This window comes from Ochotona princeps, chromosome 3 (assembly GCF_030435755.1).
Source record: "Ochotona princeps isolate mOchPri1 chromosome 3, mOchPri1.hap1, whole genome shotgun sequence".
Lineage (NCBI taxonomy): Eukaryota > Metazoa > Chordata > Mammalia > Lagomorpha > Ochotonidae > Ochotona > Ochotona princeps.
In genome coordinates, this window is record NC_080834.1 from 28974610 (window position 1) to 28993381 (window position 18772).

The following is an 18772-nucleotide window of genomic DNA, read 5'->3' on the forward strand; positions in this document are numbered from 1 at the left end:
CCTTGGGGTCTGTGGTATCTGAACTGCAATATTTTGGGGGAGCAGTGTGATCATTCAGTGCACACGTAAGATAGACAATGATCAAATCAGGTGAGTTAGCATTGCCATCTCCACGAACAGCATTTAGATGTTGTCACTAACAGGTTACTGCTGGGTCCAACACACAGCGCGTGCCGATGCCATCGGGGTCCTTACACACCTCTTGACCGTGACTTCACACCTGTCCTGTTTGTTCGCAAGATATCTACTAGGGAGCTGTGAACCGCAGTCACCCCTCCGGGCAGTGGAACACCAGGGCCCAGTCCTGTCACCCAGCCCCCAAGCAGCTCCCTTATTCTCACTCCAGTCATTGATACGCCACATTCAGATCAGCATTTGGGGGGCCTTGAATTTTTTTTAAAATGCTTCTTTTCAGCTATTTGACCTGCTATATACACTCTGTGAACTGTCAGGAAAAAGTGACTGTGTGTCAAAATGTCCTATTAAATGCATAAAAAGAAATCAGTGTTAAAATTACAGAATCCAGACAGCTGTGTTTGTGTAAATTCATTTTGTATCAAGTACGACTTCTGGGGCTGGTCTTGTGGCATATCAGGTTACACCGCCTGCAATGCTGCCATCCCATATGGGTAGCTGGTTCATCCCCCAGGGTCTCCACTTCCAATCCAGCTCCCTGTTAATGCGCGTGTGAAAGCAAGCAGAGATGGACCAAACGCTTGGGCCCCTGCCACCAACTTGGGAGACCAAATGGAGCTACCGACTCCTGGCTGTGGTCTAACCAAGCCCTGGCTGTTTTGGCCACATGGAGAGTAAATCAGTGGATGGATGATCTCGCTGCCTCTCCCTTTCACTATAATTCTAACTTTCAAATAATAAATAAATCTTCAAACTTAAAAAGAAAGGATTTTAGGTTCGGGCCTTGGGATTCGGGGGCAAGTGCCGCTCCGCACAGTGTGGCGGCTGTGGGGGGTGCCCCTGCCGGGTCAGACCCAATGCTGGGGGCTCACGCCAAAGACACTGCCACAAGGCAGTGAACGAGTCCTCGGCCTCCCCCAGGGCAGCCAGTGCACCATGTGGTACCAGGCTCTGCCTGCTGGCCGCCCAGCCAGGGAGCTCTGGGGTACTGGTTGTCTGAATCGCTGCTTAGGTAGCTAGTTGAGTCAAGGACGCTAAGTTACACTGACTAAGGCAGAGGCCAGGACAAGTGAGGGACTGAGATAAGCTGAGTCAGAGCAACCACTGGCAGGCGCATGATCTATGGCTAGGAACAGGCCCAGTTGGGGAGGTAAGGGGACACCTTAACTGGGTTGAGGTTCCCACCAAGGGGTGCGTGTGCTGGAATGGGGGCTGCGTTCTATCTAGGAAACAGTTGTAGTCACCCGAGGCACTAGTGTGGGCTGGGATTGGATGCACCAGGCCAGTTCAGATCCCTACACCATCTGGTGTCATGAAGAACCAGAGGGTAGATGTGGGACTGACTAGGCTGGGTCCCAATCCCCTCTTAAGCCATGCGTGAGCTGTATGTGGGTATGGACGAGCCATGGCCGGGCTGAAACATCCAACAACAAGAACCAGAATGGGGTGAAAGCCAGCCAGGAAAAGCCACTGTTCCTGCTAGGACAGGAACTGGGTAGGGTTGGCTCAAGGAACCCCTGGCATGCGCAAAATCTGGCATTGGGAGGGGTTCTGATGGAAGAGCCTGGGCAACTCCTGTGGCAGGACACAGTCCCTGCAGGTTAGCGCAAGAAGCATGATAGGAAACAGCCCAGAATAGGCCATGGAAAGTTTCCCACTGGCACACATTCAGCATGGGTCAGGAGCAGACCAGGCTGAATCAGTTTATGTCACCCACTGGCAAATCCGATCACCAGAACAGAGTGTGGGATGAGCCAGGTTTGGTCGCGACAAAACCAGTACACATTATGGAATGCCAGGGCGTGGTTGCCTGTACTGGATATGAATGCAGCACCCATCCAGCACACGTGAGATCCAGGAAGGGAGGGGCAGAACCAGCAGGGGGATTAAGGGGCTGGTCCCCTCGCTGGACAGCTACTCCCACTGGAGAGCGTGGGCTGGGATAGAGACAGACCAGACTAAGCAAGGCTACATCACCTGTGCCCTGCATGTGGATTAGACCAGGGAAAAGCCAGGCTGGGCTGATTATTCCTGCTGGTGCAAGCATAAACTAGAGTGGGTGAGGGATGTATGGGCATAGCCGCAAAAGCTGGCAGAAGCTGGCACTGGGGACTAATTCTGTCAAGTCAAATCACAGGACCACATAAAGAGTGCATAAACCGGGACAGAGAGACCTGGGAGGGAAAAAGTGGGCTCCCCCTTCTTGGGTCACTATTCCCGTGGGAGGGCATGAAAACTAGGACGGGGGCTGGGATGGCTAGATAGAGAGGCACTCAACAACACCAGTGAGGGGTGGATGGTTGAGTTGGTTAGATAGAACTAAGCTTTAATACCCATTGACAAGTACAAGAGCCAAATGGGATGGGGGACAGATTGGTCTTCTGCTACACATACTGGCAAACCAGGGTAGGGGGCGGGCCTGGTGGGGGTTATTGTGGGTCGCCCCAACTAGGCTGCAGCTCCCACTGGTTGACGTAAGGGCCGAACCAGACTGGACTACAACACCCATTGGTTCCAGTGCAACTCGGGACCGAAAACAGAACCAACACAGCAATTGAAACCACCAGCTGATCGGGGTGATGGAGTGTGCCGGGCCCTGTGCTTGCTAGAACATACAAGAAACTAGTCTGGGAATACCTCAAAGTTTCTTTGGAGATCTCCCCAATCAAACTGCTGGACTCAGAACTCTAATCAAGAAAAGTCAGAAGACAGAGCAGATCAATCATTCATCTCAGCTATATGTTGGCAGCGAAAAATGGGGCAAACGGAGACTTTATGATGGACCATATCAATCAGTGGACGACCTCATCGAGCGAAAATGGCAGCGATTCATAACTGGAGAACTATTAACACCACTCGAGCACATATCTCAGAGCATGCCCCACATCCGGGACTCGGGGTGGGCGGGAAACCGGGTGGGGCTTCTCCCTCAATATCCCCCTTTACCTCAGATACAAGATGGAAACAATATGGACATAATAGTATTACCCACTTCCCTATCCCCCTGAACCTTTTTTTTTTCTTCTTTTTCCTTTAACTGTAATTAACTATGTAAAGATTGTCAACAACAATACAATAAAATAGATTTAAAAAAAAAGGATTTTATTTCTGCAAATCAATCTTCATTAATGTGGAACTTAGCTTGAAGGTGCAAAAGTGAAAAGAATCCCTAACTAATGCACATTTTACATTGACGCTGACTCCAGTTCTCCGAAACAGACAAACTTCTGATCTAAATCCTGAATCAACCAGTTCAAAGGGACTGTGTGCAAGACACAGTGCAGGACCTAAGAACTGTGAACAATTCAAAATGCCCTCTCAGAATGAATCTGCTTTTGAAAAAATTTCTGCATTGTGCCACAGCCAGTGAAGCTGTTGCCTGCCAGGCTGGAGAAGCCCACGTGGGCGTGGGTTCAAGCCTCAGCTGCTCCACAGCTGATCCAGCTCCCTGCTAAGGGCCTGATTGGAAAGCAGCAGCGGATGACCTGCGTCCATGTGGGGGACCCAGCAGAAGCTCCTGGCTTCAGCCAGGCCCAGCCCCAGCTGTTAGAGACATTTGGTGAGTGAAACAGTAGATGGAAATGTTCTCTCTTTCTCTGTAATTCTGCCTTTCAAATAGATAAATCTGACACCCAAAAAGCTTTCAATAAACAATCGTACACACACACACACACAGTTTTCCGTAAGACTGGAACTCACCCCGCAGTACTGCTCTTCATTGAAGATCTGGGGCGGTAACGGGATCCCATTCTGGGGTTTCTTCTCTCCAGGCACATTGTCTCTCATCCACTTCCTGTTGTCCTCATCTCCAGCGATATCCAGTTCTTTAAAGTCGATTTTATTCGCTTCCAAGAAGCCCACCACCTCCTGCTGCTTCTTCCTGATCTGGTGCAGAGCAAAGAAAGGTAACCCCACCGCTGCTCTCCAACTGCGTTCTCCCCGTAACGACCCACACCGCTCCCTCTGCCCAGTGCCTCTGGATGACACCAATCCTTTCATGAAGAATTCAGCCAAGGAAGACATCAAGTCACATCGCTTCATAATAAGCAATCAACAGAGTAACTACTTTAATTCTGCTTAATTCATGATATAATCAATGGACCAGAATAGACTAGAGTCAGGGGAGGGTAAGCCACAGCTTGCAATGTCAACATCCCATAGCAGACTTTCTGGAACTCTGCTTCCAATTCAGTTTCCTACTAATGTGTCCAGGAGGCCAACAAAAACTGGTCCAAGGACGTGGGGCTCTGCCACAGATGTGGAAGAGCTGGACGCAGTTCTCGGCTTTGACTCCAACCTACCCCAGACTTGCCTGTTGCAACCATTTGGCAGTGAACCAGCAATGGAAGATTCTCTGTCTCTCATACTCTCTCCCCATTCTATCAGAAAGATTAATCCATTAAAAAAGAGATTGTAATCTTCAAAAAATCACATGGCCAATCAGTAAATAAGAATTGGGAAGAGTTCTGATTAAAAGAGGAAAAATAATTTATTTTGAAACCCAAACACCAAGTACACTCATACTAAAATGCATTTCATTCAAAATTACAAAAACAGGTTAATGAACCGCATTGAACCAAAGGTAGCTTTGGAAATAACACGGAATATTGAAAGGCCCACACAGAGATCATTGGAAGGGGAAGGGAAGGAAGGTGGGGCCAAGTTGGCAGTTATTTCCTCCAACACAGAAAACTAACAACGAGAAGAAATTCGATGGAGTGGTGAAGACACTGAGATGACTGCCTCCCGTATCAGAACGACTGAACTCAAGCTCCGGCTCCGCTCCGGCTCCGCTCCGGCTCCCTGCTAACGTGCATCCTAGGAGGCAGCTCATGACGACTGGGGACTTGGGTCCCTGCACCCATTGTGAGAGGCCAAGATGGAGTTCCTGGCTCCTGACCTGAGTTGCAGCAGTGGTAACTATTTGGGGAGTGAACCAGGAGAAGGCAGAGCTCACTCTCAGGCACATGCTCTCCCTTCTTCTAACAAAAATAATTTTAGTGGGGGAACAGCGCTATGGCTCAACAGAATAATCCCCTACCATCAAGCTCCAGAATACATATAGTCACTGGTTCGTATCCTGGCTGCTCCACTTTCCATCCAGCTCCCTGCTTGTGCTCTGGGAAAGCAGTAGAGGATGTCCCAAAGCCTTAGGACCTTACACCCATGTGGAAAACCCGGAAGAGGCTCCTGGCTCCTGGCTTCAGATTGGCTCAGCTCTGGCCATTGTGGCCCCTTGGGGAGTGAACCAGCAGATGGAAGATCTTTCTCTCTGTTTCTGCCTGCATCTCCTCTCTGTATATATCTGACTTTCCAATAAAAATCAGTAAATCTTTAGAAAGAAAGAAAGAAAGAAAGAAAGAAAGAAAGAAAGAAAGAAAGAAAGAAAGAAAGAAAGAAAGAAAGAAAGAAAGAGAGAGGAGACACAGCTGCTTACTGGTGAACCGGTCACTGTAGACTGCAGAGCATGCTTAAGATCCCCAAAGGGAAACGGCCCAAGGGCGTCACCAGTGAACTGATCAGTGACCAGGGATTTCTGAACTCTCAGCTGAACAGGACATTGTGCCAGGAACCGGATACAAACGGGCTCTCCAGTGTGGGCGGGCAAAAGAGCGGAAAGCACCACTCTGCTCAACATAGATCTCAGAGCGCTAGGAGTGACAAAGAAACAAGTTAACCATCACTTTGGTGATAATTGGAAATTTTAAATATGCTTTCACTCTGATACCAAAGACTGATATCTGCATATTTCCCAAGTCTTCAAATAGAATATTGTCCCATAACAAAAACAAGCCATGGAAGATGTTTTCCAAGATGCAAGTGCACTGGTTGTCTTCATGTGGCTGGCTGGTAACACAGGACTGATCTTGGGGGTCCCAATCAGTGCCATCCAGGAGCACATTAGTCTCAAACCTCGCATTTTGATTTTTCATTTTTGATTGATTTACTCATACATTTAAAAGCCAGAGTTATAGAGTAGAGAGAGAGAGACCAAAGAGAGAGAGAGAGAGAAAGAGAGAGAGAGAGAGAGGGAGTCCATTTTCTGGTTCACTCCCCAGATAACCACAACAACTAGGGCTGAACCAGGACAAAACTGGGAGACTAGAATTCCATCTGGGTCTCCCATGGAGATGCAGTGTGGCCAGGATGTGGCAGTTGGACCCCCTTCTGCTGCTGTTCCAGGCACATTAGTAGGTAGATGGCTCAGAAGTAGAGTGGCTGCTACGGCATGCTGGCATCACAGGCAATTTAACACACTGTACCACAATGCCAGCCTCTCAGATCTAGACTGAAATCCTCCTCGGATCAAGTCCAAATCCATATATATATATAAGGAGATTGAGGCTAAAATCGTTAAAGCAATAAATTAAAGAATGACATTGGCTCCAACACAACATTTATAATCAATAAGACTCAATCCCAGACATGCATTGCAACTTGGAGCAAGAGCAGCCAATATATATATTTATATACACACACATACATGTATACACATATATATACACACATAGATATGTGCATATATAGGGGGGATGAAAGATGCAGTATCCCCTAAAGTGCTAACTTGTTAGAACTCATGCAGCCACTGGGACACACACAGTTAACCTGAGCCCAGTAAAGAACAAGTCTGAAGATGTTAGGATGAAATTTTATTTCCTGAAACTCTGTGATTCTGGTTCTTACAGCTGCCTACTTGACCCAGACAGCCCAAGCTGATAAGCACACCCACTGGGAACTGTAGGCTTGGCCAAACACCTGTCAACGGGGTCTTCTGCCCGCGTAAGCCTGCCTTCTCTTGGTGGACGTGGGTCTCTGACACGCATGTGGCCCCCTCTGCCACCAACAGCATAAACAGGTTGCTACCCACAGCCTGCGGGGCCAATCTTCCAGGATCTCCCGCACCCCATCCCAATCACTGCAACCTTTCTTTCTCCCATCTCATTGTCCCGACTTCAATAAAAGTCTTTCCTGCTTTAAAAGAGCTGCCCCCTTGCCTTCTAGCAACCCCAGAACACCATAAACCTCCCAGTCAAGACCCTCCTTGGCTGCCGTCTGGTGTCCCACCAACAAGAACAGGGCCACCCCAGCGAGGTGCCTTTTGTGTCCTTGCTGCGGGTACCTACCCCAGAGCTCCTGCTTCTGTGCCCAGAGACCTTGCAGCATGCCACAACTTTCAGGCTGACTCTCTGGACACAGCAAACTGCTGGGCTGCATCGCTACTTTAATAATCACATTTTCTATCCATTTTCCAACCTGCCCACATGACACGTGCTGTTCTACAACTTCTGCATGCCCTGGAGTCCAGATGTCTTCTTGATAAACACACTGGCTTTGAATGAGACAGTTCTGAAGGCAACCCCCTTGATTCTGTCCAATTCCCCATGTGCCCTCTCTCCAAACCCTCTCAGATCCACCATCAGGAGCTCAGCTCAGCCCAGCAGGCTGCCTGCCCGGCTTGCTTTCCATTTCCATCCCATCATGCTTTGGTGGAATGGTAAAGGGATGACATTTTCTGTCACAACCCCTGAGTAGATGAGAAACATCTCCTAAAGTCTTGCCTGCTTTCTCCCAAGACAAGAGAGGCAGTCCTGGTGCCATGCGACAGCTAAAGCACACGGGAAGTGAGGGGAAGTGCTGTTAGCCCCCACGCCCTCCTCCACCTCCCCCCAAGTCAGCAAAAAGGAAAAGGAAGCATGGCATGGGGGGCAGAGAGCACATGACCTGGCCAGCGCTGCCAGCTCTGCTGCTCCGCCCAGACCCCAGGGTGGGCTCTGACCCCCAGTCTCCAGTGTCTTCCCTCATGTGGTGCAGTTCTTCTCGGTGTGGGGCCACTCGCATTCCGCACCCTCAGGGCTGCGCTGTGCGGTAGTCCAGGAGTTCTCCCACACACGTTCCCTCTGTCTCCCCCCTGTGCCCCTTCGGGGTGCCCTGGGCCCACGCCAGCTCCAAGGCTGCAGTGTTTGTGCTAGGTGGAGACTCGGGATCTGGGGTAGCTGGGTCAATGTCACCACTGAGGCTCCAAGAGCTCCTTTTTCCTCTTGTCCTGTTTCCTTCCCCACAATCAGCAAATGCCGTTCTCCGACCTTAAGTCACCCAGCCACTGCGAGTTGCTCCAAATGTGTCGCAGTGGCCTGAAAGCAGCACCTCTCGCTGTCACTTGTCTGTCACCTCCTGCTCATTGTCCTGTACAGTTAGGAGCCTTTCCAACTGAGGTCACTGTACGGCAGTAAGAAGCACGCTGGATGCGAGTCATCTGAGCTCAGAAGTTGGCCATCTGCGCTGGGGCTCACACCCCCAGCTTCCCCGTGTGTAACAGGGATGTAGCGATGGCTCCCTCGGAGTGGGGTGAGTGGAGCAAGACCAGAAACAGAGAAGTTTCTGTACCCTAAGCCGAGAGCTGCACAGTCAGGCCCCCAGCACACTGTCCCTCCACCTCCAATCCAGCTCCATCGTAATGCTCCTGAAAAAGCAGAGCCCTTTCTGGGCCCTGCCACCCACACAGGACACCCAGATGGAACTCTGGGCTTCTGGCTTTGGCCTGGATGGGCTCTGGCCATTAGGGCCATAGAGAGTAAATCAACTATTGAAAGGCCTTGAGCATTCTGCCTGTCAAATGAGTAAATAACTTTTAGAAAGAAAGAGGGGCCCAGCAGCATGGCCTAGCGGCTAAATTCCTCGCCTTGAACGCACCGGGATCCCATATGGGCGCCGGTTCTAATCCCAGCAGCTCCACTTCCCATCCAGCTCCCTGCTTGTGGCCTGGGAAAGCAGTTGAGGACAGCACAAATCCTTGGGACCCTGCACCCGTGTGGGAGACCCAGAAGAGGTTCCTGGTTCCTGGCTTCGGAATGGCGCGCACCAGCCCGTTGCGGCTCACTTGGGGAGTGAAACATCAGACGAAAGATCTTCCTCTCTGTCTCTCCTCCTCTCTGTATATCTGACTTTGTAATAAAATAAATAAATCTTGAAAGAAAGAAAGAGAGAGAGAGAGAGAAGGAAGGAAGGAAGGAAGGAAGGAAGGAAGGAAGGAAGGAAGGAAGGAAGGAAGGAAGGAAGGAGGGAGGGAGGGAGGAAGGGAGGGAGGGAGGAAGGAAAGAATTATTGTATTGATTTGGCTTTGGACAGTTCCTACATCCAGTGATTGTAGACCCAGTTCTACTAAATACTAGGTGATAATTACACTAACTAAAAACAGCTGTGATTCTAATTAACATCAATTCACATGAATTGAGAATTATAGAAATTACAGTAGTAGCTAATATTAACTAATAGTGGCTACTAGGTATAGCATTAACCAACAATTCTAGATGTTGCTGAGGGCTGATGAAATGCCTGGTGCCACGCTGGGCACTGCAGCCTGGCATTTCCTAAGTCCTCATGGCAACGCCATGAGGCGGGTACTATTCTTATCCTCATTTTACAGACAAGGAAATTGAGGCTTGGCAAGGTGAAATAACTTTGCCCAAGGTCATGAAATTACAATGTCCCAGAAACACATCCTTAGGCCACCAGAATTCACCTGCCCTGTCGAGACCCTTGCAAGAACAGCATCCCTCCAGGGCCTCCAGGGCCGATTACATTACAAACACCTCCTAAACGTAAACACTTGCAGTCCCTCCAAGAATGGGATCAGGTCCACAGAAAACTACAGCAGACTGGTAAGTAGGTAGGCCAAAGGTCAACAACAAGCATTAACAATATCATTGAAACGCATTTGTGCCATTTTGCTCTATTAAGAAACGTAATCCAAACACTCCAAAGATGCATTCACCACAGGTCCATGCCACGCTGGCAGCCATCAGTCATCACCACAGCTTTTTCAGACTTTTGCGTTTGGGGAGAGCTACAACAATCGCAAACAAAGGGCGCTCAGGAACCACCACAGAGCCCCCTACTCCTGCCTTCCGCTCTCTGCTGCCAGAAACCACGTGGATTTCCAGGCCTGCCGGGGCGACACTAGGCAGTCAGCTAGCCAACTGGGGCTGCCACCCCAGACAGCACCTTCCTCTGGAGACTCACTTGCTTGGCACTCTCCGGCCCCCCACACCAGGGCAGCAAAGCAGAGCTTTGGGAACATCCAAGGGGACAGCCCCCTGGCCCATGTCCCACTCCCAAGATTGCTGCAACTGGTTCTGCAGCCCTCCTAACTCCTGCCAGGACGCTGCAGGTGCCAGAGCCCAAGCTGTTGCCAGGGAGGAGTCCCCGTTCCCCAGCTCCTGTCTGGACTGTGGCAGAGGGTGAGCCAGCATCGAAGGTCGCTGGTCCCAGAGCAGACCACTCTAGCCTTAAAGATGCTTGCTTTTACAGCTGTGACATCACCTTCTTCAAATAATAGAATTACACATGCTAACTTTACACTTTCTGTACGGTCAACATCGCATCTGCCCACCGCACGCTCTAAACTGCCGACAACAGTGCCCTAGCTTTGCGACTTGAGAGGAGTAGCAGAAACACGACCCCCCACACACACCAAAACAAACAAACAAAAAAAGAATCTGTGAGTGACACAGGCAGAAGCCACAAACCACACATCAGAAACCAGCCTCCTGCCTGCAGCCCCCTGCGTGCCAGCTGTGCTGGGATCACACACTTGCTCAACTCCGCGGAAACAAAACAAGGGGTGTCCACGCTCAGCGAGTGCAGCTGACAGAGTGGAAGGGTGGCACAGGCCAGCTCCTTCCCCTTCCAGAAAACTAGGCCAGGAGGAAAGTGCCAGCCACAGAGAAGACCTTACCGCTATGGACCCGGAAGAAGTGGCCACAAACACTTTGATAACCATGTCGGTAGAAGGCACGGGACGGCCCCCAACGCACCCGTGCGAGGGAACGCGGCGCAGGACAAACCCAGGACAGGCCAGTACCAGGTGCGCTGGCGGCTGCCCAGGGCTGCTCTGGGAGCCTGCCCCTCCCACCACCTCTTAAGGGGGGGAGCGCCGTCAGGAGAACATTTGATTGGCTGATAAAAGCAGCCTCTGGACCCTTTCCCTTATCACTTCAAAGGCCTGGACAACAGGCCCTAAAAGGCCAGGCTGCACGACGCACCAATCAGAGGCCTGGAGGGCAGAGGGGAGGCGGGGCCGGAGGACAGAAGTTGGGGGTGGGGGTGCTGTGGGGCTTGGGGGCTGGAAGGGCCCCCGGAGAACATCATGGAGGCTGCAGCCACCATGATCCCAGGGGGCAAACTGGAAGGGTCCCAAGGTCCAGGCAGAGTTCTTTTTTAATTCGGTAAGCACTTACACACTAGAGGCCACGTGGGAGTGTCCCAGCTCTCGCCCTCCCAAGCCCAGAAACAGACACCCGGCCAAGCAAGGGAGCAGCGGCTGGCTTGTTAGCCAGGGCCCTGACTGTTTCAGAGACGGTGGTGGGACAGGGGAGAATCACCCACGTGTTTAAGCAGAGCATTCGAATTCTGTTCCAACTGAGAGGCAAACACGGGGAAGAAAGCCAACCCCAGGCACTCGCAGACTCTCCCGAAAGGTTTTCAAAGTCGGGATCAAAGGCACTGGTGGCCAAGTCCAGGTTTACAAGAAATGCTGGGAAAGGCTCGGTCCTCCTAAACAATTGGGTGACCCTCTTCTTTTCTTAAAGCCCTTTGATACAAGAACACTCCAGCCGGTGAGTACAACTCGAGTTCACTCACAGTGGACTGTTGAGATGTCTCCACCGGCACTGCAAAGTTCACTCCCCACAGGCAGGTCCCGGTGAGGATGGCTGGTGCTTCCCCAAGTTGAAGTTGCTAGAACTGTTATGTCTTCTGAAGCCCAAAGATGACGGATCAGTTTCACTCTGATTCTTTTACTTTCAAACTTTTTGATTTTTCACACCGTCCCCTCTGCCCAGGAAAAATGTGTATTTTCTACCTTAAAGCCTGCCGTACAAGCATGCTATTTGCCTGCACTGTTGAAGAAAGCAAGAAGCCAGGCACTTTTCTTAGTAACACTGCAAGAAAGTGACTAAGCTAGAGCTGGGTTCTCAGGTGCCCTGGAGAGGTCGCACCATCCCCGGCCGTCTGGGGCGGGAGCTGCCTTCATGTAGGACACCCAGGGGGAAACCCCTTTCCTTGCTACTGAGACGGCAGCTGGCAGCTGTGCTGGGTAACCATGGCCCATGCGCCAAGTCCACTGCTTGGCCTTGGCACAAACCGCCCCCAACACCTGGGCTCCAACAGGACCCATCCATCCAGTAACCAGAACAAGTCACACCCAGACGTTACTCGACCCAGCTCCTACACACACCACCCCCCAAACTTGCACGCAGTACCCCCTTTTCTTTCACTATCAACTCTCAAAAAGGAGTTTGCCCTGTGAAAAACAATTCGGAAAATGTTACAATGGGGACTGTGAGGACCCCTTGCTGAAACAGTGAGCCTTAAGGTGGCACAAATGCCAGACATTCCAAATGAGCTTTAAAATAACACTCAATCTCGACTTACAAAACCATCTTCACAGGTCTTTTCTGTGCCCCACTGAAAGTGCCCACCCATTTGGTCAAACTGTTCATGAAGACCTACAAATGCAAAAGATACCCTCTGCTCGAGGCCTTTAGGAGGGCAGATACCTGTCTTTGGATCATTTTTTGTCACAAAGTAAAGATCATGAACTACCCTTATTTCCTTTTTTTTTTTAATGTTCATTTATTTTTGGTTTCACTGAATAGTAGAGCGAGACACATAAAGACAGAGAGAGTGGCACTGGTCACTCCTCAGATGCCCGTAGCTGCCAGCGCTGGGCCAGCTGCAGCCAAGCGTCAGGCAGTTCGTCTGGGTCTCCCATGTGAGTGGCCCAGACTCAGAGAGCTGTCATGCGCTGTCTTCTCAGGTTCATGTTAGTAGAGAGCTGGAATCAGAAACGGAGCCAGAACTTGAACCAGGCACTGTGCTTGGGGATGTGGTAGCCCAGCGGTGTTATAAATGCTAGACTTAACGCCCACACCTGTGGACTATCACTGCAGGCACTGGCCTGCCAACAACAAGTGCTTCCATAGATGGGTAATAACCTCCTAAATGTGTTGTTACCACATGTCCAATAGAGTGTCCAGGGAGAAACATGATTCCCACTTGGCCATGAATCCTGACTAAGCAGATCCCAGCCCATTCTCCTGCCCCATCCAAATCGCTCAGGACATTTGGGCCTGAAGGCAGCAATGTGGAGCGTGAGGCCCAAGGGCAGGATGTGAGCCCCAGGTTAGCTGTCTGACCAGCTCTGGCGTTTCCCTCGGTGACTTGTCAACTGTTAACACGCAGGAGAGTGCACCGTTGCCTCCTCTTGAGCCGGTTAACTGCCTCTGCAAAGGCTGACATTTCTCCTGCAGTAAGATGCCATCCTTTCTTTCCGTATAGCTTGATGAGCTTCAAGAGAAAAGGCATTCTTAGAATCGCCACAACTGCTGTGGACCTTCTGTGTCCTACGTGGAGCCGTCCAACGGCCGTGGTGATTTCGGACTTCCCGGCAGTAGGGCTTTGGTGTCCGTTCCCAACAAGCCTTCCCATCCACAGACATGACAGACCAACTGAGTCCACTTTTCCAGCCAGCATCCCCCCTGAAACTCCTGTGAGTCCTGAGGCCACGTCACTTCCTAAAGAAAAAGGTTCCTCTTTGGCCTCCTTGACCAATAGCTAAACCTATGCCAAGGGTGCGGAAAGAGCGGCTGAAGGGCTGCAGCAGGAACTGGCAGTGTGCCCCAGATCTCCTGTGATCTGGGAAGAACTCAGAGGCGGCCCAGATCTGGGAACATGTGGCCTCCAAGCCAAGGACACGTCATGATCCTCAGGTGGTTCCCCCAGGAGACTTCAGGCCACGGGCCACACACCCAGGGCCTCCACCAGGCTCCACCACTCAGAAGCACACCTAGAGGGTCAGAGGGGTCAGCGCCTCCCAGATCTGCAGAGTCCAAGGACCCCTATAAATTTTTTTTCTTTGGGGTCCAGCATTGTGGCACAGTAGGTTAAGTTTTCACCCACTCTAGCCGTACCCTATAGTGGAATGCCAGTTTTAGTTCTCAGCTGTTCTGTTTCTGCTCTAGCTCTCTGCTGAGGCAAGTGGGAGATGGGAGATGTTCCTACAAATCTGGGTCCCTGACACCCATAATGGGAAACCTGGACAGAGTTCCAGGCTCTTGGCTTTCACCTGGCCCAGCCCAGCTCATTGCAGCCATTTAGTGAGCAAATCAGGGAGTGGAAGATCAATTTCTCTCTCTCTCTCTCTCTCTTTCTCTCTCTCTCTCTCTCATTCCGCCTCAAAAAAATAAAACAAATTTTTTTAAAAAAATCTTTTAAAATCTATTATTTTTGAAGTCATCAGAGAATTGAACTTTGTCAACACCAATTAATGGAAGCTAATTAATGCCACTGACAGCAACACAGTGGACAGGACATAAGCACACATATTCAAGCAATGATGTTCAGCCGATATGACCAGAAGACCACACACAGACCTCATTCTCCATCCTGTGTGATCAATGGCTTTATTGTCCAGTGCCTCACCACGTGGAGACAAATGTGGAGACTCAGACCAGGCCCCCTGGCAACACTGAACGCACAGAGACATGTTTACAAGTTGCGTGCAAGGGAGGGGTATTCACCAGAGGTGTCCTTGGGCCCAGAAGACTTTCCAGATGCAAGCAGATTTGCCCCAAGGGGCCTTGCCTTGCTCTATAAGCCACATGACTCCCTATGGGTCCCTAAAAGGGACAGGGGTGGGGTGGGTGGGGGAAATCGCTAAATGGCTGCGGCTCTCAGCTCCCACAGTCAGGCGCCTACTGGTAGGAGACAGAGGTGCAGGCGGGCAGTCCAACAGGCAGCCCCACCTGGGGGACCAGCACCAAGTGTCCATCACCCAATGCCTTCTGTAGGCAAGCTCTGGGACCAGGAGAGCATCTGCTGTGCGCACAGCAGGCAAAGGAGGGAAAGGCCCTCCCTTCTCATTGCCGCACCTGCTGGCTCCAAGAAGGGGCTTTTCTAGGGACAGTTCAGAAGGCGGACTGAGCTTTATTCCTTGGTACTTCTTCATCCCGGCTGTGCAGATCCTGGTGGATCCAACCTCAGGACTATTGCCAAAAGCTCAGTGCCTGTTCCCAGTGCCCCGTTCAAGTAGAGGACAAGGCTTTGAGGTAAAGCAAAGAGAACGTATCCTCTGTCAGCAGACTACAGGGTCTACCACTCCCCTGGATCAGAGTATCTGTGATGTATCAAGGGGCTACCAGGCAAAACCAGGACAGAGCTGCAGGTCTCTAGCGCCAGGCACCAAGGCTAGGTGTCATGGTGGTCCCTGAGATGCACAGGTTATGAGGCTAGATCTAGCCTGGCCAGGACCTCCTGCCCTGCAAGGAAGCCGAGAGAAGCACAAGGCAAGCTGTACCTCAGGACACAGACACGCTGTAGGTCAGGGGTTAGTCCTGAAGCATCAGCTTCCAGCTTGGCTTGTAAGCAGTAAAAACTGCCTGCTGATGGGATTTCAGAGTGGGTTCTGTGATCACCACAGGATACTTTTCTTTAAAGTTCTATTCTATTTTTATTTGAAAGGCAGATCTACAGAGAGAAGGAGAGGTAGAAAGGTCTTCCATGATTTGGTTCACGCCCCAAATGGCCACAGCATCCAGGGCTGAGCCAATCTGAAGCCAGGAACCAGGAGCTACTTCCTGGGCTCCCAAGCAGGTTCAGGGTTCCAAGGTCTTGGGCCTTCCTCTGCTGCCTGCCCCAGGCCACCAGCAAGGAACTGGAGTGGAAGTGCAGCGGCCAGGACAGGAGCCTGCACCCATATGGGATCCCAATGCTTGCCAGTGGAGGAATAGCCAGTTGAGCCACCGTGCCACCCCCTGGATGTATATTTAATAACATATCCTTATATAAGGTAGATAGCTAGACATGAGTGACTGAGGAGAGGCCTCATTCAGGGTGAAGCCAAGGGCCCCGCTTGTGGCCGGGGTCCAACCATGCCCATGCTCTTAGAAGTTTAACTTATGGTTAAGATGTTCCTATAAAACAGGAGTTCAGGCAAACCAGAAAAGTCTAGTTTATAGCCACATGCATACATAAAGCAAAATATGCAACTCCCACATGTCAATCAGGAGTGACATGGCCACCATCAGTCACACTGCAAGGTTTACGGAGAAAATCCCCAAAGCTGGACGGGAACGTGCTGCCTGTCCCCCCGCCGGCCTCACCCCTTCCTTGGAGCCTGCCTTTACCACCCCACTCCCGACTCTGTGCAGTTCATCTTCTGTATCGCGGCCAGCCAGCCGCCTTGGTGACACCGGTCCAGAGCCCAGAGGAGAAGGAGGGATCCCGGGCATCCAATGTGGGCCAAGATTTAGAAGCACCTGTCCAGAGGAGGCTTTTATCCCAACCCTGAAGACTCCTAGATCCTCACCAAGGACTATCAGTATGAGCACCGAGGACTATATCCCTACTGCCAAGGAGACCATCGGGAAATGGAGTGCCTTCGGAGGCCAAGAACTCTGAGGTCACCCACCCCCATTTGGATCTACCACATGGGATGGAAGAAGCCCAATTCCTGCCTTGCAGGATCCAAGGTCATCGGAACGACAACCAGGAGCACTGAGCGGTCCGCAGAAACAGAAGAACAGTAAACTTCCTCCGGGACTAGGGAGAGGAGCTTTCTCTGGTCCTTGCCTGCTTCCAACTTTGGGTCCCCACCCCCCTCTCATAATAACCATCAGGAGCGCTCCAGAAACCCCTCAAAACAAACAACAAAAACTAGAATAGACAGACAGAGAACAACAAGGAAAGCTTAGAAACAGACAGGAAACGGTCAGCGGGGATGCACTTATACCTCACTGGGTGGGACACAAAGATTAGTTACTCCTCACTGGGGTATGGAAGATTTCTCTGCACACCCCTCCTGAACATGCTCACCTAAACTGTTGACATATATCCTGTTAGAATTATAGAGTTAGATCACCCGAAAAACAGCCAGGTTCAGTGAAATCATGCTTCAATGCTATAAACTGCTAAAGACTAAAATTAAAATAGGCATGAGACAGTTGAATAGCAATCTAAGCCATTTTAAGGTGTATAGAACACGGTTGAATGTAAACCAAAATTGAAATGTCTATGAAGAAGTCACAGGTCGTGGTTGAGAACCTGCATTTTCCTATTAACATATTGGTTAATCAATACCATGTCAATTAATGCCATAATGTTGTAAATGGTTGGAAATATTATGTTGGGGCTTTTAATTGATTGGGATGATACTCTGCCGGCTCTACCTTCAGACCAGAGATGGGCTCACCAAGAAACCATTGAACTTACCAGGACAATAAGATGCTGGACTTTATGCTTGGTAAATACCTCCAATGAAAGAATGTCAACTGAATTTGAACTATGGAAATGCAACAAGGTGGAGCAATCCGCCGTGGGGGGAGGGTGTGGGGAGGGGCAGGGGGGAATCCCAGTGCATAAAAAATGTATCACATAATGCAATGTAATTAATTTTTTTAAAAAATGAAATGCAATAAAAATACATGTTTAAAAAGAAGAAGAAGAAGCACCTGTCCAGCAGGCTACTGGCATGTGAATCCAGAAAGCCTCAACATGGGCACACGCTCAGCTCTGCATGCTGCTGTTGGATCTGTTCTGAGGAGGGAGAGTGAGGTCAAAATGTGTCTACGAGGATTCCTGCACGGCCTTGAGGCAGTAGCCAAAAATAAAAACAGAGCAACGGAGGAAACGGGAACGACCCCATGTGTCTGTCAAACTTTGCTTTCAGGCTTTGTCAAGGGGTTCGAGCTGTGACACAATGGGTTCAGCTGCCATCTGCAAGCACCAGCATCCCATACAGGCACCAGTTCAAGTCCCAGCTGCTCCACTTCCAATCCAGCTTCCCGCTAATACACTAGGAAAAGCAGTGGAGGATGAGGCCTGTGTGCTTGGGCCTGCACCCCCACGGGAGACCCGGAAGAAGCTCCTGACTCCTACTTCGACCTGGCCATGGAGGCCCTCTGGGGCATGAACCAGCAGATAGAAGACTTTCTCTCTCTCTGCTTCTGCCTTTTCCTTTCTGCAACTCTGCCTTTAAAATACAGAAATAAATATTTTTAAAATAAATCAATAAATCTTTCTCAAACTGGTAGGAATGATATAGTACAGTATCAATGATTTCGTGACTGTTTTAAAACTTACGTGAAGTTGAACATCATTTAGCCTGCTTATTTATTTGAAAGTCAGACTGGCAGATATTCCATCTGCTGGCTCACTCTCAAATGATCACAACGACCAGTTACACCTGTCTGAAGCCAGGAGCCAGAAACGTCTTCTGGGTCTCCCAAAGTGGGTGTAGGGTCCCAAGAACTTGAGCTACCCTTCACTGCCTTCCCAGGCCACAAGCAGGGAGTTGGGTGGGAAGTGGGGCAGCTGGGACATGAACTGGGGTCCATATGGGATCCCGGGCGTACAAGATGGGCTTTAACCACTAGGCTACAGCACCGGGTCCACTATCAATATTCTTAAACGACGTCTCCTTCCTAGGCAGTCATTTCAAAAATCACCCACAGTTCTAATACCTGGGCTATTTTTACACACCTAAATTCTCCATACCCAACAGGTACCATTGGGTTGATGATGGCTGAGTTTCCGAAGACCCTCATCTACATGAAAACCGAGTTAACCCGCCTCTGAGCTT

The 18772-nt window shown here is 50.4% G+C and overlaps 1 protein-coding gene across 1 annotated transcript in view; it reads right to left on the reverse strand.

Annotated features, from left to right (window-relative positions):
- Window positions 1–11087, reverse strand: part of SH3BGR (SH3 domain binding glutamate rich protein) — a 61235-nt gene extending 50148 nt beyond the window's left edge. The window contains exons 1-2 of the mRNA XM_012929507.2: window positions 10871–11087; window positions 3835–4020 (exon numbers count right to left, since the gene is read on the reverse strand). Coding sequence (XP_012784961.2) covers window positions 3835–4020; window positions 10871–10915 — 231 coding nt within the window. The 5' untranslated portion in view covers window positions 10916–11087. The remainder of the gene's footprint in view (window positions 1–3834; window positions 4021–10870) is intronic.
- Window positions 11088–18772: the final 7685 nt, after the last annotated feature.